Source organism: Hypanus sabinus, chromosome 6, assembly GCF_030144855.1.
Source record: "Hypanus sabinus isolate sHypSab1 chromosome 6, sHypSab1.hap1, whole genome shotgun sequence".
Classification (NCBI taxonomy): domain Eukaryota; kingdom Metazoa; phylum Chordata; class Chondrichthyes; order Myliobatiformes; family Dasyatidae; genus Hypanus; species Hypanus sabinus.
Window position 1 is genome coordinate 44,337,802 of NC_082711.1, and position 20,402 is coordinate 44,358,203.

General features: G+C 37.7%; 1 protein-coding gene across 8 annotated transcripts in view; it reads left to right on the top strand.

The window, feature by feature from the left end:
- odad2 (outer dynein arm docking complex subunit 2) overlaps positions 1–20,402 on the top strand; it is a 204,490-nt gene that overhangs the window by 112,539 nt on the left and 71,549 nt on the right. For all 8 annotated transcript variants that reach the window (XM_059972023.1, XM_059972020.1, XM_059972025.1 and 5 more), the window contains 2 exons: positions 155–309; positions 12,537–12,779. In XM_059972023.1, the coding sequence (XP_059828006.1) occupies positions 155–309; positions 12,537–12,779 (398 nt within the window). The remainder of the gene's footprint in view (positions 1–154; positions 310–12,536; positions 12,780–20,402) is intronic.

Genomic DNA, 20,402 nt, shown 5'->3' on the forward strand with positions numbered 1-20,402 from the left:
GCTGCATTTTATTATTTATCAAGAAAAATACCAGTGTCAAACAAATGTTAAAAAAATAGCATTCATAAACAGTTTATGACGCATCAAATGTGTTTTAGGTATGAATCTATTTTATTTCTGATTCTAAGTATAATTTTGTGCTTTCCTTTCCTAGTGTGGAGAGGATGAGGAAACGCGTAATCTTGTTCGAGCTCATAATGGACTAGAACCACTGGTAAAACTCTTCAACAGGTCTGACAATAAAGAGTTGTTGGCAGCTGCTACAGGAGCCGTCTGGAAATGTGCCATAAGTATGGAGAATGTAGACAGGTATTTAACAATAATGACTAAGAAGCTTTGATCCTAGAATGAAGCTGGTTTATAGGTTATTCATTTCAAATAACATTGACAAGTAAGGGAGAAATTACATTAACCTTTGCATTAAAAGGTATTGCAGTTGTGGTTTTTTATTTACTGTACAAACACAGGTATTGGGCTAGAATAGGCCTTAGCTGCCTGATCCTCCGGACTGAAATTGCCATCCAGGATTTCTTCCCCATTTCCACCCCTCCCCCCCATTGATAACCTTATTTGAAGCCAAGGATAATGTTAAATTGAAAGTTAGAGCATACAATGTGGCACGGGCTGGTGGATTGGAATGCTTTTAGGACCCAACAGCTAAAGAATATAAAGAGGGAGAAAATTGATTTTGAACCATAAGAGCGTAAGGTATACGAGCAGAATTAGGCCATTTGGCCCATTGAGTCTACTCCACCATTTCATCATGGCTGATCCATTTTTCCTCTCGTCCCCAATCTCCTTCCTTCCCTCATATCCCTTCATACCCTGACCAGTCTAGAATCTATTAATCTCTGCCTCAAATATACATAAAGACTTAAAACATAAGAACATAAAAAATAGGAGCAGGAGTAGGCTATCTGGCCTGTTGAGCCTGTTCCACCATTCAATAAGATCATGGCTGATCTGGCCATGGACTCATCTCCACCTACTTGCCTTTTCCCCATAACTCTTAATTCCCCTATTATACAAACATCTCTCCACCCTTGTCTTAAATATATTTACTGAGGTAGCCTCCACTGCTTCATTGGACAGAGAATTCCACAGATTCATTACCCTCTGGGAAAAACAGTTCCTCCTCATCTCTGTCCTAAATCTACTCCCCTGAATCTTGAGGCTATCTCCCCTAGTTTTAGTCTCACCTACCAGTGGAAACATCTTTCCTGCCTCTATCTTATCTACCTTTTTCATAATTTTATACGTTTCTATAAGGTCTTCTCTCATCCTTCTGAATTCCAATGAGTACAGTCCCAAGGGACTCAATCTCTCCTCATAGTTTAACCCCCTCATCTCTGGAATCAACCTGGTGAACATCCTGTGCACCACCTCCAAAGTCAGTATATCCTTCCTCAAGTAAGGAGACCAGAATGGCATGCAGTACTCCAGGTGTGCCCTCACCAGTACCCTGTACAGTTTCAGCATAATCTCCCTGCTCTTAAGTTCAATCCCTCTAGAAATGAAGGCCAACATTTCATTTGCCTTCGTGAAAGCCTGCTGCACCTGCAAACCAACCTTTTGTGATTCATGCACGAGCACTCCCAAGACCCTCTGCATAGTAGCAGTAACAATCTAGTAATCATCTAGTAATAATCTGCTCTTTCATTTTTCCTTCCTAAGTGGATGACCTCACATTTACCAACATTGTACTCCATCTACCAGACCCTTGCCCATTCACTTAACCTATCTATATCTCTCTGCAGACTCTCTGTATCTACTGCACAATTTGCTTTCCCACTCAATTTAGTATCAGCAAGCTTAGATACGCTACACTTGGTCCCCTCTTCCAGATCGTTAATGAGCATCGTGAACAGTTGCAGCCTAGCACTGATCCTTGAAGCACACCACTCACCACTGATTGTCAACCAGAGTAACATCCAATTCTCTATCCATGCTAATATATCACCCTGAACTCTATGCATTCTTATCTTACATATAAGTCTTTTTATGGGGCATCTTATCAAATGCCTTCTGGAAATCCAAGTAAATAACTTCCATTTCTTCCCCTCCATCTATTGCACTCATTATATCCTTAAAGAACTCAGGTAAGTTTGTCAACCAAGGCCTGCCTTTGCTGAATCCATGCTGTGTCTGCCTGGTGGATGCATTTCTTTACAGATGCCTTGCTATTTCTTCTTTAATGATAACTTCAAACATTTTCCCAACTACTGATATTAAACTAACTGGTCTATAGTTACCTACATTTTGCCTACCTCCTTTTATGAACAGTGGAATGACATTCACCATCTTCCAATCTGCTAGGACCTGCCCAGAGTCCAAAGAATTTTGGTAAATTATTAACAAAGCCTCTGCTATAACTTTTTCCATTACTTTGAGTATCCTGTGATGCATTCCATCAGGACTAGGGGACTTATCTATCTTTAGGCCCGCAAGTTTGCTCAGCATTACCTCTTTAGTCATAGCTATTGTATCAGGGTCCTCACCTCCCATTGCATCCATAACATCTCTCTTTGGCATGTTAGGCATGTCCTCCACCATGAAGACCAACACAAAATAGCCCCTGCCATTTCCTCATTACCCAATATCAATCCCCCCTTCTCGTCCTCCAACGAAACTACATTCATTTTAGCCATCCTTTTCTGATTTAAATAATTATAAAAAATTTTGCTATCCCTTTTTATATTTTGTGCTAGCTTATTATCGGAATCTATCTTCCCTTTCTTTATTGCTCACTTAGTGGTTCTTTGTTGCTTTTTAAAGTTTTCCCAATCTTCCAGTTTCCCGCTTCTCTTAGTGACCTCGTATGCATGAAATTTTAGTTTGATACCTTCTTTTATTTCCTTAGTTATCCAAGGCTGGTTCTCCCCACCCTTACTGTCCTTGCTTTTAACTGGAATATACTTTTGTTGTGCACCTTGAAAAATCTCTTTGAAAGTCTTCCACTGCTACCCAACTGTCCCACCATATAGCCTGTGTTCCCAGTCTACACTAGCCAAATCCTCCCTCATCCCATTGTAGTCTCTATTGTTTAGGCATAATACACTGGTTTTAGATTGATCTATTGCACCCTTCATTTGTCTTCACTGCTGCCTATGGCAACTTGGTCTCCACCACTGCCTATGGCAACAAACTCCACAGATTCACCACTCTCTGGCTAAAGAAATTCCTCCTCATCTCCATTCTAAAAGAGCGCCCTTCTATTCTGAGGCTGTGCTCTCTGGTCTTAGACTCTCCCACCATAGGACACATCCTCTCCACATCCACTCTATCAATTTTGAAAGATAACTTATGTGTGAGATCAAAAACAAGCATACAGTATAAATAGGAAGAAGGTGGGTGAGTAGGTATGTATCGGATCTCTAGAGGATGAGACAATTAATCAATAACAGGGAACAAAGAAAAGGCAGATGTGTTAAGCAAACGCAAGGAAATCCGCGGATGTTGGAAATTCAAGCAACACACTCAAAATGCTGGTGGAACACAGCAGGCCAGGCAGCATCTATAGGGAGAGGCACTGTTGATGTCTCGGCCTGAAACGTTGACAGTGCTTCTCCCTATAGATGCTGCCTGGCCTGCTGTGTTCCACCAGCATTTTGTGTGTGTTGCAGATGTGTTAAATCATTTTTAAGATAGCATATAGGCTAATTTCCAATAAAAAGGATAAACATAAAAATCCCCGTCACAAGGGATAAATCTGGGCAAATTGCAGGGACCTAATGTTGTGCACCTCAGGGTTTTAAAAAATATGACAGCAACAATAATAGACCTACTAATTGATCATTTGCAAACTTCACTAAATTCCAGGAGGGTACCAGAAGATTGGAAAACAACTTACTTCTTTAAAGGGGGAGGAAGGAAAAAAGGGGAAGAATAGGGTAATTCGTTTAATGTCTATTGTTGGCAAGATGCTAAACTCAACTGGTAGGTGAGTTTAGAACTAGGGAATGTAACCTCAAGATTTAGGGGAGTAAATATAGGACAGAGATGAGGAGGAACAGAGAGTATTTCTTTACTTCATTAAATATATTTAAGATTCAGTAAGGTAGATTATTGAACTGTAGGGTAATTAAGCGCTATGGGAAAAAGGCAGAAAGGTGGAGCTGGATTCACGAATAGATTAGCTAATATCTTATTGAAATAGAGAAGAAGGACAAGGTTGGCAGGTACATAGGAACACTCATCATTGGTCACTATGGTTTTAAGCAACACATCAAAAAGACCTAGAAATGTATTGTCAGTCCTTCTTATTATTTGGTTTAAATCTTGAAAACTCTCCTTAGTTGGATTTTAGGAATACTTTCACTTGAAGGATTGCAGTAGTTCAAGAATGACTTTCTCACCAACTTAGAGTAATAGAAAACAGGCCTTTTGGCCCATCTATTCTATGCCAAGCTATTTAAATAGCCTAGTCCCACTCACCTGCACCCGGACCATAACCCTCAATGCCCCTCCCTTCATGTACTTCTCTTAAACAGTGACATCGGAATTGTATCCATCACTTACTTACATTGGCAGCTCATTCCATATTTCCACACAGAAATAACAAGGTTCATAACTTCTCTAAGGAAAATTGGTGTGGGCTGGAAATGCTGGATTTTCAGCATTACTAACATACCAAAGACAAATGAAAAATAATTGAAAAATCCATAACATTAGATCCAAATACAAAAAGTATTATCTAAGGGATATTCTGTGTTAAAGTGTAATTTTTAACTTTCTATGCTTAATTTGTTAAGGATATTTGTGTTTACCACCATGGAGCAGTTAAATTATATTGTGAAATAATTATTTCTGATAATCTATAAAATCTGTATTTTAGGAAAACAAAATCTGTTGTATGTAAATAACCATATTTAGCAACAATGTATACCCACATCAGGCGACTGCTACTCTGTGAGAAATGTGAGAAACTCTCTGGGTGATGGGGAATGTGGTAGATTATGAATAGACCAGACCCGATTCCACTTTCATGCAGCTCCCTGTCTTGGCCCACATTCAAACTTTTCAAGATTAGCTTTTTGAAGTTGTTGGAGAATTATTAACCTTACAGCATGAAATGGGGGAAGGGGTAAAGAGAAATCCTTGCAAATGTTGCTTGATTGCTCTGACACACACGTGTTAGAATAGCATCTGTCTGGCTTCTCATGAGAGAATTCATTTCCAGAATAAAAGAGAATTCAGGACCAAGTGCCCTTGCAGCCAAGTAGCTAGAAACCACACATTCTTATATAGCAGTAATGGCTAGACCACTGGATAGCCAAACTATTCTATTGAAGTCAAACTAACTTGAATGTTCCCTTAGATAGTCTATTTGTAAAATAACAAAATCAATGTTCAAAGAACTCTCATTTCCTTCTATACTCACCTTCTCTGGTAATTACTTGTTTTCAAATTACTATAATAAGCGTAACATAAGTGGAAGTGGATCAGGAGATTCTATTGTACCAGCAGATTTTTGTAATACCTCCAGCCTTTGTAAAGAAATTGCTTTGCATCTGTATTTCTTATTTTCTCATCTGAGATCATGACTTACATTTCTAATAATTTATTTACAAGTACATAGATGATTATTTAAATTGATGTGAAATTAGAGAAATGCAGTTAAATAATTAGTACACTATACAACAGCCTGATCTATATATCACTAGGCAAAGAGGTCACAGATGCACTGTATCATCATAGAAGGGTTTCCACAACAGCATTGAGGGATTAAGGTCAGGAAGTTAACGGAAGCATAGCCACCTACATATTCACCTCCCAAGTCCCACACCATGCTGATATGAAAATACTTGCTAATTCTTTGGGAGAAGTCCTGGAACACCTTCCCCCATAATTCTGTTCTGATGATTAGAGAGGTAATTTCACTGTCAGTGAGGCAGCTGAAAATGGAGGTCCTGCACAAACTTCTGAAGGGCATTTGAGAATAACTGTTAAATGCTGGCCTTACCAACAATGCCCTTTGCCAACATGAATAAATCAGAGGGGAAAAAAACTGCAATCTGCCATTGTTCTCATCTAATGTCCTCTCTATAGTTTACCCTCTTAGTTAAAGCTTCCCCATAATTCATTAAAGAAAAACTAAATGAAATTAATGTTCCAATCATAAAGCACCAGCAGATTCTAATCTTCATTTATTTAGAAATACAGCACAGTAACAAAGAGCCTGCAGCACCCATTTACGTGTCCAATTAACTTATTAACCCCTTTGTCTTTGGAATGTGGGAGGAAAGAGAATCACCTGGAGGAAACACACATGGTCATGAGGAGAACATTCATACTCCTTACACACACTGTGGTGGAATTTAACCTGGGTCACTGGCACTGTTATGCTAACCATCTTACTACTATGCATTCCTAAGCTCAGGATTCTTCCAGTTCTCCTTGCAACTGTCCTGTCAGGCAGCACCTCTTCTTCATGTTGTGTAAAGTTGCCTTGAAATTCCTCCAGTTAGAATCTATTTTTCGTTCAGATGTCCCTTTCCGAGTGGAGCCTCCTTTGCAGGCTACTCAGGTTAGGAGAGTTCCAGCAGAGTCATTAAAAGTCAGAACCACAATCAAGGGTAGTAGTTTCCCCCATGAATGTAGTGTATGTGCGACTGTTTAGTGATGACTCTGAACTGTTTGATTGGGGTGGGGTGTATTCCTTTCATTTGGGAGATTTACTTAAGTCTTGCAATCGTATAAACAACTGTAAGATCATAAGATATAGGAGCAGAATTAGACCATTTAGCTGTCAAGTCTGCTCCGCCATTTCATCGTGCTTGATCCATTTTTCCTCTCTGCCACAGTCTCCTGCCTTCTCCCCATATACATTCATGCGCTGACTAATCAAGAATATATCAACTTCTGCCTTAAATACACCCAATGGCTTGGCCTCCACAGATGCCTGTAGCAATGAATTCCACAGATTCACCACTGTCTAGAAAATTGTTCTTTGTCTCCATTCTAAAAGGATGCTTCCCTATCTTGAGGCTGTGTCCTCTGTTCCTTGTCGTCCCCAGCATGGGAAGTACCCTCTTAACACCCACTCTGTTGAGGCCTTTCAACATTCGATCGGTTTCCCTCTCATTTCCCATAGCTGGTAGATGTGAAGTAGTTTATTCGACAAAATGAGATACAGCAAGCATCCTATTAAGACCCTTTTGGAGCAAGAGGCCTGTTAGACCCAACATTAGTGACATTTTATATGCTAAAGATCAAAGAACAATTCTATTTTTACAATGTATCCAAAATGCTTCCTTTGAGATACATATAACTTTCATACCTCCTCCTTTGCACCCTCACTCCAGACAACCAAATTAAATGTTAATCCACTTTGTCTTATTTTTCAAATAACTGCTCTAGGACCTGAGTGTCCGGAGCTGCATTTAAATTTAACCTACAGTCCATGTTCAAGTCTAAAGATTGGTGGCTGAAGTTAATATTTTGCTATATGTCCTATCCACAAAAACACCCTAACATCCTCAGAAAGGAAAATCAATTTAGGTTCCACAAAGCCACTGTCAATCTTCGGGGTAGTGCCTGAACAATTCGAGTAATCTAATGAAATCTAGATCCCTTCTTTCACCCCAAAACCCCTTTGAGTGACTGTATTCACAGCCATGCATACGCAACTCATTAATCTTCATTTATGGATTACCCCAGTGAAATCTTAACTGAGTCTCTGGAAGACTTTTTTTTTGGTAAGCTGGTTCCTAGGATAAACTGAACTGCAAATTTGAGTAAACATGTTCCAAAATCATCTAGAAAATTGCACACAGTGGTTGCACCACCATTCCTTTGAAATAGTTTCATTCAGCACCAGCTACCTTAAACCTTAAACCAATGGTAACAACTCATGACTTTAAGCTCCATGAATGTATACCATAGCAAGACTTAGTAAAGACAGTGTTAGTTGGTTGCTGATATCATAGTATTGAGGTCAGAGCATGGATTTTAAATCCTGTGTTGCGTTAAATAACTTATCATAATCAGGAGGATATACATACTTTGTGCGGCAAGGACAAGATGGGATGAAGGGCCTGTTTCCATACTATGATATGCATATTTTATGATGTTTAGTACATTGTGATTCTTTTAATATTATAGCACCACATCATCATCGACATCATCATCAGCAGCACTGTCATTAAATTTCCTTTAAACCCTTGTGAACTGAGAATCTATTTTCTAAATCATATAAACTCTGTTGCAATGTTTTCTGCTTTTTCTTTTTTCTTTTTACATTTGCACTATTTGCAATAATTGGTTTATGATTAATAATCTTTCTGGCTGTGTTCATGTGACTTCTGTAAATGATCTATGACTATAGAACAGAGATGAGGAGGTATTTCTTTAGCCAGAGAGTAGTGAATCTGTGGAATTCATTGCCACAGATAGCTGTGGAGGCCAAGCAATTGGGTATATTTAAAGTGAGGGTTGATAGGTTCTTAATTAGTCAGGGAGTCAAAGGTTATGGGGAGAAGGTAAGAGAATGGGGTTGAGATGGATAATGAATCAGCCATGATGGAATGGTAAAGCAGACACAATGGGTTGAATGGCCTAATACTGTTCCAATGGTATGTCTGTAATCTTATAGAACCTTAAAACAGTCCACTTACCCTTCAGTTTATTGCCCATTATGCAAATTTCCTTTTGCATTTTCTTCCCAATCAGTTTCAAAATAGCCATTAGGAGAATTAAGCTTCTGTGAAGTAGTCTAATTTTTCAACAAGATTGTGAAGAGTTTTTGCCACCAATAATTCTTTTATCAAAATCAAAACATTCTTTTTAGTTGCTAGCATATTGCAAAGTTATGAAAAACATACTTCACGTCAATTTTAAATGTACCTGATGTGGACTTTATTTAACTTAATGGGTAATAAATATTGCTAAAGTTTCTTGGACAAACAAAATGACTTAGAAGTTATTGCTCCAGCAAATTATTTGGATAGAATTAAAATTTCCTGTTAAAAACCAAATAAATACTTCTGATTAAGGTATGATTAAGAAACATTTATTGAATATTTTCTGCCTCAGCTTCTTAATATTGGCACCATAACATACACAAATTATTGTTGCAGCTATAATTCATCTGTCATTCATCATATCTTGATTTTTACAAACATCATTGTATCTTCCTTGTTAGCAAAAGAAAACCAAGTTAATATGCAGCTGTGGTCACATCACAGTCAATCCTCCAAAAGATCTACCCTTAGCATGCCCATGAAACAGATAAAAGGAGATCTGGGAACTCTCAATTGTTGAACATTATTTGCAAGTTTCCTTATTAAGATCAGTTCTGTTGTTAACTTTGCAATCTGATTGTGTAATTGACTTGCCCATAAAAGGTGTAGGGTAGTGGTGAAAGGGTGTTATCCTGGCTGCAACTCCATGAGACTGACTACGGTGAAACAAATACCACCAGACTAGGCATACCCAGGCATCATCCCTAATGAAGATGCAGAGTTTGTCATTGAAACTTGGGTTATAATCAACACCTGTACCTGGCTGGAAGCCCAAGAAGAGTTTATTTGTTAAGTGACATTGTGAGTTACATTTATCATTGAACACCCTCAGGGTAACTATATTTTAACTGGTTCCTAAGCAGGTCTCAACTTGTGTAACCTTTCTAGATGAGTAGCCATACATGCTACCTCCCCTGCTCCATTTACTCCTTACCAATTCCCTAATTACTCCCTGAAAGACCGGGTTAAAATTACCCATTGATATTTAAATGATTTTTTTTAAATGCTGCTACAAAACAGGGAAGTAAAATAAAATTATTCCAATTTAGGCATCAAAAATTGAGTTGGTTATGAAAGCCAACATAAAAGCAAAACAGCAGTTATCTTTTTTCAATTAGGCTAAATTGGCAAATAATCTATCCTAATTAATCATTTAAGATACTGTCAATATAATATGAAGAAAAATGTCTTAATTCACATGAATTTATGTGCAGTAGTTGTTGAAGGCACAAGTGGGAATAAGAACTGAAATAATAGCCAAGTATGAAGTTATTTTTAAAAATACAAGTAAAATAAAGACGTGAGAATTTCGCCCTCATAGAGTTGCAGAAAGCACTTCAGTGTAATTGAAAATAAGTTTAGCTGAGAACAAAGGTGTGACCTATTCTGAGTCTGTTTTATAACCTTTTGTCATGCTTTCTTATTAGTTCCAGTGATAGTTTTCAGCTCAAAACTTGTATCCAATGATACAATAATAATCCAAAGAGAGTGTCAATTGCTTTAGAGTAATTTTCAGCAGTGCTCCAAAAGATAACAGTTGTTGGTTACTCAAGCACAATTGGCTTTTACTTAGGGGGATATTTTAACCAGAATCCTGCTACTTAACAAACATACACATCTAAACTGCCTTTTTTGTCACTCGCCTCCACAGCAGGTTTCTTCTGCAGGCTGTTCGTACTTAACATAAGCTTTCCTTGGACTTCCAACAACATTTATGTACCTAAAAGTTACTGCAAAGAGGCCTTTGCCTGTATCTATCACTCCAGTTGGTAAAAGATGAGGGAATGATTCATAATCATTTTATTGTAGATTTTATTCATCCATAATTTATTGGATTTTTAAAGACTTCTCTGAGGAGCAATGCTGGCACAAGCAATGCTTCAACAAGACAGTCTTACCACAGTCATGAATATGGGCTCATACATGTGCTTGGATGGCACAGTAATGTTTGACTTACTGCACTGGGATAGGACAGTGAAAATAATCATCACACTACCAAAACTACTGTATAATAATTGAATTATGAGTTGCCTTCCTTGGCTCCATTCTATGGTAACAAAGAATTCTGGCAATACTCACTTTATATAGAGCTTTTCAACCAAATGCATCTCTGGTTACTTATTTGAAAAATGAAATAACACTAATTCTCTAAAAGAGTAAAGCAATGGTATGCTTATATTGAGAGCATAGATTCTTCTTGAATCGATATTGGTTGCAATATCCCTTTCCAAAATGCTCTTCCATTTATTTTCATGTCGTTGGCAAATTTAAGTATCTGACATTCTAATCCTCCTTTAGATCATTGATATTAAAAGTAGCAATTGATATCCACATTCTTTCAGGCTGGAAAAGATCCATTAATTTGATTCTCTGTCTTCCATGCAATAACCAGTCCAAGTACACTTCCTCCAATACTGTAAGCTCTAATCTTGGACACTAGCTTTTTATGCAGAATCTTGTCAAATGGACTGTCCAGGAAAGGGTTGCATCTCTGGGGTAAGGACTTGTGTCCATTCTAGGGCAGCTCATTCACCTTTAGTCCCCACTGGACGCTCAACTCTCAGTTAGCTGTTTCCATGTGAGAGTAGCATTGGCCCGGTACACCACATCGATAGGTTGGCAAAACCAGATAAAGGTAGCTGGCAGGCCTCATACCCTGGTGAAATAGGATCACACCTGTCCTAGCATGCAGAGTCAGCTCTGGCTGACTGGGCAGATGATATCTACAGTGAGATCCAACGGCCAGGAAGGTGATTTTGCAATTCACCATGGAGAATGAGGATCATGACAAGACACAGAAGAAATCATACTCATCCACTATAACCAAAGAAGTCACCAGTTGCAATAAATACTTATGCCACTGGACCTGAACTTCTGAGGTTGAGAGAGTGGTACTATGCCCAATGGCCTTTCCATTTTAAAAACTTCCCCCTGCTGGTTTCCTGTCATCATCTAATACTCTGGACAACCACCATCTTTTGGAAGTCAAACTACACTATAGTTAAAGGGTTCCAGTTTATCAACTCGGCCTGTTATATCCTTAAAGAATTGAATGATTTGTAAATTATGACTTATGAAACTATGTTGATATGGAGCAATGTTTCTTGGTGCAATGTGTACAAGATCAGACTACTAGAGCTGCTATCAGAAAATCTAAAAAGGTTGAACTATTTGATAAAAAGAATTGAACTATTGATTAACATTTTAACTGCAACGAATAATGTTCTTCTTGTGATATCCTCTTCCTGCTTCTCCTCATGCTTTTCTGGATGCATATTATTGAAGTATATCTTCCTCTCCTTGTTAACTCAATAAGCTAAGTGGGGCCAACACGCTAGTTGGAAACTTTGTTTCTTCTTTAAACAAAAAGAGGAAAACAACTTAATGCTGATATGGAGATTTTATTGTGTGTACTTGCATTATGTTAAGTCATTACCGGGATGAGTCTTAATATACTAAGTAAGTAACTTACTAAGTTGGCAGTATGTTACTCATGACATTTTAAGGAAGATCCTGGATATTAATAATCATATTTAAGAAACCCATAAACACAAAGGCAACATATTAAGGAAACATATTACCTATCAAAATGTATTTTAAGATAATATTTTTACTTAATATTACCTCTATATTATATTAATGTTGAGGTTGACAAGCTTTATCAAAGCATTTTGTGGGATTTGGCCACAATATGCTGTTTGTTTATGTCCTCAGTTATCTGGCTAGATTTGTGTACATTTGTAACACATTTTGTAAAATAGTCTGTATCAGATTTTTTCTCACTTTTTCTTAAAGGTTTAAAAACCTAAGGATTGTTGAAACATTGATTCATCTACTGGTTGGTCAACCCGAAGAAGTCCTTATCAATGTCGTCGGAGCCTTGGGGCAATGTGCACGAGACCGGACTATTCGAGCTGCTATCAGAAAATCTGAAGGAATTGAACCTTTGGTTAATCTTTTAACTGGAACAAATAACGCTCTTCTTGTAAATGTCACCAAAGCAGTGGGTGAATGTGCGGTTGATCCTGAAAATATGGCGTAAGTACTTTATCTATATTTTTGAATTGGTTTCAAATGTATCTTTCCTCATAGATATATTCTTTGCTTCTATGCTTTGAAGAAGCAGTTAGACTGACCCTTATTCAAGGCAGAGATTACATTATATGGAATGTAAGTATATAATAGTCATAAGCTATGTGTCATAGGATATTGAATTATATAATAACAAACTGAACACAGCTCTTTAACTAGCTCCTTTAAAAATGATAACAATAGGAATAATGACATGTATAGAGTGGAGAGCTATTTTTGTCCTACTGTTCATGTTTAGTGACCCAAGTGATATTTCATCTTGTGATTTAATAGTCAGGGAATAGGTGAGCAGATGTTGGACATTATCTGCCTTACAGATTAATATATTGTGACATTTTTATTCCTTATTATTTTTTTCTATTCCATCCTTCTACCTGTCCTTCAAGCTGTCAATAGTGGACTATTTAAAGACATACAAAAGAATCTGCAAATAACTTCCACCTCCCTCCTCATCCTTAGGTGTTGTTTACATTCAAAGATTGCCAAATTAAGTTGGCTTCCATCTGGCACCCCAGCAACCTTAATTGGATTGGTCTTATTACGTGAAAAGTAAGAACAGAAAATGCTGGAAACATTCATCAGATTAGGAAAGAAAAAACATATTAAGTTTTCAGGTTAATGACCTTCCCTCAGAACAGGGAAAGAGAAAAATCAAGTTTCAAGTTGTAGAGAGGCCGGTGAAGGATGGCTAAGAATGCTACTTTCCCATATACTCTCCCATCCACCAACGTTCTTCCTTTGTTTAGTTTTCCCATTCTGCCCCCTTCCTTCCCTACCTGGTTCCATCTATCCATAGTCTCCCCACTCCACCAAATGATTTTACCAGCTTCTGTCTTGCTCCTGTCCTGTACTGCTATTACTGGCAATCTTTCTCCTTCGCTCTTAGTCCTAGTGCAAGGACTCTATCCAAGATGTCATCTTGCACCTTTTGACTCTACAGATGTTGCTTTGTTCTTTGGTTAGGACAAAGGATTTTTTCATCTCTGTTTTTATTTTCACAGATGCTACCTGACCTCCTAAACATTTTTCAGTACTTTCTGTTTTCATTTTAGATCTCCAGCTTGAAATTTTTAAGTTTAATTTTCTTTCATTACACAGCAATCTTTTGATTACCAAATATAAATAAAATGTGTTTAAAAGTCCTTCATTTTATAATGTTTAATTGAATCAGCCTGACTTCAAACCTCAGAGCAGTGCACTTGATATTAAAGCAGAGGCATAGTATCAAGGGCCACTGTCCATAAATTGACCGGCACAGACTAAAGCATAAATCAGTCTGTTGTACTTACAAAGTGAATAATCCCATGTTTCCAATCAGTTCAGTTATATAAATCATTCCAAAGTACCACTCTAGTAGATAAATATTATTCCATATTTATGGTGCGTTGAAACCAGGTACAAAGTATTCCCTGTATAATATTTCAATTAAGCTATCCTTATTAAATAAATCATTCAGCAAAATTTAGTTGAAATTAGTTCCACTGTATTTCAGGCTTGGTCTATTTCAAGTTCACATTTCTTTTTTGTAATGATACACGTCATGTTATAAGGCCCCATTTTCCCTGCATGACATGCTGGAGTATCAGTGAAGTGTGACTGCTCTGTCATGGTTTGCCATCAATTTTTTTCTACATCTTTTGAAAGCTGCCTTGAACTACAAACTTTATTTCTATAACAATAAAATGAAGTACAGACTATATTGCAAACAGTACATAACATTGAAGTCATTCCAAGCACTTTCTAAAACATACTCATAGGTAAGTAAACACATGAAACTTGGAGAATTTGGATGAGTCTTTAGAGTGAGTGATGTCAAGGTAGCTCAGATATGGTGCCAGAGGAGTTGCAAAGGGAGGGACAAAACATGAAAACTGGAGAATCAGAATGTTTAGTTTTGTAGGGCTAGGTGATGTTACAGAGATAAGGAGTTTTTAGGGTTTAAGGATGGCAAATTTTTAATTTTGATTAAGTGCTCTGTACACCAGGTGTAAACATAGAATAGGAATGAAAAAAGACAAATTTAGGATTCTTTACACACTTTGGAAAAGATTAGCATATGTAGCTGTTGCACTTCATTCTGCATTCTATCGTTATTTTACCTTATACCACCTCAATTCACTGTGTAATGATTTGATCTGTATGAACAGTATATAGGACAAGCTTTACACTGTATCATGGTACTTGTACCAATAATGAACCATTTCCAATTCCATTTTATGGAAGTGGGTCTCCATGGATTTTGGAAAACCTGGTGCAAAGTCCTGCATGGTGAGCTAGTCAAAAGCTAAATTCTCATGGGATCCAAGTGGCAAATTGGATCCAAAACATTCTCAGTAAAAGAGAAATATGTGTAATGTTTGATGGCTATTATCATGAGAGAAATCAGTTTTAGTGGGTTCTGCATAGCTCATTCATTTGTACTGTACATAAATGAGTGAGATTTAAATATGGATGGTATGATAAATAAATTTAACAAGGTGCTTTATTAATGCAACAGAGTTAGTCAGTTTTTCAATGTTCGTCGTCAGCTGGTTCATACTGTCTGTGAACTCTCTGTCGGTTGCCTCCATAAGCTCCAGTATTTGTTTTTTTTATTTTTAAGTCCTCCTGCGTGAGAGCCAACAGCTGTCCATCGTTTAAGTTTTTCTAGTCTGTAACTGAACAAATGCGCACTGTCTTTCACGGCGAGATTCAACACCAAACATGTCGCTTGTTTTCGGTAGTTGTGTCCTGCACATGCACAGCAGGAGGAGATTCGCCAAAATATCCGTTTTAATGTGGACAGATGTATTTTTGCATTTTGGAACAGGGAGGAAAGACTTTTATCATTGATAAGAGGGATAAACCTGAATATGTTGGTGGTAGTTTGTCAGAAACTTTTTCAACCTAGCTTGGTTGAAATCCCCCGCGATGAAGGCGTCAGGGTGCACAGTCTCATGGTGCTCAGCTCCTCCAGTGCCACCTCCACATTTGCCAGGGATGGAATGTACGCTTCTACCAGAATGACAGCAGAGAACTCCCTCCTCAGATTTGAACAGACTATTCTTTACAGTTGGGTGTTTCAGGTCAGGGAGTGTGACACAGCAAAATCACCAGATCGGCGCACTATAATGAGTTTATCATGAAGCAAGCACCAATTCCTCTACCTTTACCTGAGTGCTCTAAGCAATGGAAGATACAGCCCTTAGGCTGGAGCACATTGTCTGGAGTACTGGGGATGAGCCATGTCCCTGTGAAGCAGAGTATACTACAGTCCCTGATGACCCTCTGGTACCACAGTCTTGCTCTGATAATCTTCAGCTTTATTTTCCAGCAAATATACATTAGGCAGAAAAATGGTAGGGAGATGAGGGTTCCTTAGAGCCATGTGCTTCCGTTTTACTTGCAGTCCTTCATGTTTACTGAGACACTGGACACATTCCCTGAGCTTCCAGCTGCTGCACTCGCTCCCTGAATGGTCCGGTTTCCCAGTTCTGAAGATGTCTAGTTCTTATAAATAGTTTGAAACAATCTCACTTACTGCAGTGGCTGAAGCTACAAATTTCGGCTGCAGTAGTTGTAAATGGGAGTTCAGTGAACTCCAATTATTTGGGACACATCAAGACCAGTACATTTTGACACAATTAGCTGAAGTTTCATGGAAATAGTTAAAAGATATTAAAAAAAAGATAAACTACCATTTAACTAGGTAACTAATTATGTGCTGTTTTTAAGTGAAATATGGAACAAATTAGAGCACTATCAATACTATTATATTACTATAAAACTGTATATTAGTTCCTAATAGATATCAACGGAGGAATCAATCCAGTGTACACTACTGTGTTCTTTTGATTGACTGTAAATGTTAGTAGACTGCCTCCATACAATGCAATTGACAAATGCATCCTCCAAATCTTCATTTTCATCCTAACATTCAAGATGATTATCAATATCTTCATTTTCTTTGTAGTACCTAACTTTTTGAAGCAGTGAAATAATTTCATTTTAACTCCAGGCCATTTCTGTCATCTCCAAGTCCAAACGTTTGAAACTGTAGTCAGCAAAACAGTTCAGAGTTGTCTTACTGCTTATTTCTTGCCAACTGTTGGTGAGAAAAGTCACTGCTTTTTAAAAACCAGCACACGCAACTGACACTATTTAAAAACTGCTCTAAATACGGGGTAGTACCTAATGGCAACACAAGTGCATGCATCTGACGCTGTTCAGCACAGTCTCCTACCCTAATTAAAGGCCATAGTGTCACAAATAAATGAAGGGAAACCCAACTATTTTCTAGATTCATTTTTGTTCTGTAAGAATTGCCCCAAATAACCAGCTGCCCCGATTAACTGTTGGCCCAATTAACTGGAATCCCCAGTATTTAATTATTCCCTTGGGAAGTGCACACAGATCAAGACCCTTTATTTGCATGCTTATCAATTGGATTGCAAAATACACAGAGAACCTCAAAGCAAAGCAAATTGCAAATACTTGTGAAAACCCCTTTCACTAGGCATCTCTGGAAATCCGGCGTGTTAGCCGCTGGCTAACAGCCACTGGATTCTGCGGTGAGAAACCCACTTTCTCAGGCTTTATCTCTAGGGTGTATACACTTTTGGTCTCACCAAACCCATGAGGTTGGATGTCTCGCCCACCCAAACCCTTATTTGTGTGAATGCTCTGTGACTTACTGTCCCAGGTAAAAAATAACAAATCGTATACAGCATGCAATTATAAAGAACAATATTTAAGAATGTTCATTTAAGCAAACAGTTATTAAATGGTCTGTGTGAAAGCAGATACCATCTTCCAAATGTTGCTCAAAATCCATCTTGAACAAACAAGTCTCCCACGGGAGTGTTGGCCCTTCCTCCTTGAAGCCATGCATTTAGCAATGGTCTTTCAGATACTGGAATAGCTGGATGTCATATCTCCTAATTTGCAGTGAACCATTACATAAACTCATCACAGATGCATCCAGCTCAAGCAGAGAGAAATTGATTTTCTTCACATTGATCAGGAAACATCAGCCAAATTTGCCAAAATTACTAACTTCACAACTGTTAGAAAATAGGTGCTGCCCATACCATACTCTAGGTTTCATAAACAAATACATGAGCTCATCACCCACAGAATATATTTTCAAGTTTACATGTGATCTGTGATGAAAGATCTTTGTAGCAATGCCATATTTCTGGCGAAACTTTCACTATCCTTTCTAGCCTTTGAAGGTTCTGATTAAATTTGGGGTTGGGCTGAACGTTGGAATTGCAATCATAGCCATAAGACCACAAGCATAGTAGAGTGTTTCCTCAGGACCTTCAAGATACAATTCTAGGGTTCATTTCTATTCTCTGGGAAATTAACTGGATATTCTTTCCTCATTACCCTTAGATTAAAGGCTTCCTTATCTTATTACTCATTGATGTTTCCCAGTGTAAAATTGGTATGTGACTGACATATAAGCTACCCTTTTCCTCCGGACAGACTGTCATATACTCACCATGAACTTCACATAATTTCCCTCTTGATTCTTCAGGTACATTTGTCAGCATCTACTGTTCTGTAGTTCAACAGCTCTGAGCAGAAACATTTTGGTGAAAACACAACATAAGAGTTTAATTTAAAGATCTATCACATTGTAGCACTTGGGACAACATTACAGTTACTGCAGTGAAGGACGACACTAAAATAGAGACACTGTTCACATCAGAAAGACATCTAGATATTTGTGGAGAAATTGAATCTAGTATTGTGGGCCAAAGGGCCTATACTGGTGCTGTAGTATTCTATGGTCTGTGTTCTATATTGTAGGATCTCTGCCATCTGGAAAGTGATGACTGATTTTTCATATGTACTCAACAGGAAAGATAACTGATTTTATAAACAGTACTCTGTTGTGTGGTAAAAACAATTGGGCCACTATATCATTTGGTAATTTATTTGATGTGGATCCTCACCTCGCAGTACTCTTTTTGTTTATAGCAATACATCTTCTAGTTAGCCTACAAACTAGAGTAGTACTGTTATTGAAAAGCTCTTTAAGACATATTAAAACTACTGTCTTACTATTTAATGATAAAGACCCTATTCAGTCTTAAAATGACTATGACCATTTTTTCTGGTTCAGAACCTCAAGAGTAACAATTGAATATGCATGATTAATTGGGAGATTTATCATCATGATCTAATTTTCAACTCTAGTACATAGTGCAGAGACATTAATGATGCCATATCTAATTATGATCATTTCTTTCTCCATACTATTTTTCCAAAATTATTAGCTGACATGCTAATTTCTGAAACCCTCATCTTTGCTTTAGTTATCTGTAGATTCAAGTATTCTCATTGCTCTGTTGAGTAGCATCCCATTTTTAACCTGCTGTGTACTGGAACTCACCCAAAAAATAGCAGTCCATATCGTAAATCTTAACAGCATCCCCATGGTCACTAATCTATGTTGGCTGCTGGTCTAGCGGTATGTAATGGTTTTAAAATTCATACCCATGCTTTCAAGTTCCTCCACAGACTCAGCCCCCCAACCCATTTCAGCCCCACAGGATTTTCATACTCTAAATCTGGCCTGATTTTAATCCCTTCACCAATATTAGCTTAGTATTACTGCCTGTTGAATAATTTTGCAATTCCTTCCAGAAAACTCTCCATATCACTTCACCATCTTTCAAGGTACCCTTTAAAATAGACCTCCTGTCCAAAATTTTTTGACATCTGTCCTAGTATCTCATTTATGTGGCTCGGCATAAACGTTTGTGAGATAACAGTTGTACAAAATATAACAGGATATTTTATGTTAAATCGTGTTATATAAGTGTATTGTTGTTTGTTATATAACTAAACCGTATTTTCCAGGTACAGGTCCTCCTTACCTTATGAATATCTGACTTATGTACAGCATGTGCATATGAGCAAGCTGTTGAGAGAGTGGCAGTATGGATTTGTCAGCTTCTGTAAGGCCCTAGGAATCCTCTTCCGTATGGGTAAAGGGTTAATGGCTACATTTTACTTTGTGAACTGTTCAGGTTATGAAGAGTTCACAGGAATAGAATCCTGCCCAAACCTCAGGAGGACCTATATCATTGCAGAGGGAGAATTTCCGCTTTTTTTTTTCAAAATGTTGATATTTTTCCTGCCAACCTATAAGATTTATGCAACAATGAATAGACATCTAAATTCTTATAGGCACAGGAATACAATTTATACTGATTACATTGCATCACTCATTGATGAATTATATTCCATGTAGAAAACACACTTTGTAATTCTTGGCACGACATGGCCTATAGTGTGTAAGTAAGTGTGGTTGAAGTCATGGATTTGAGTCTTAAAGTGTAATTGAGAAACAGAGCTCAAGGGACAAAAAATAGCTTGGTGGTCATGCTTCACTGAGTAAAATTCTACAGCTCATAAATGATGTGATTGCTAAATATGACCCTTTTATAAAAAGTAAAAATCACAAACTTATGTGAATGATGGCTAAAATGACTGTAGTGTACCAGGTAGACCATGTAATGAACTGGTAGATCAATGATATTGTGGAAGAAGTTTATGCCAAGTTGTTACTAACAT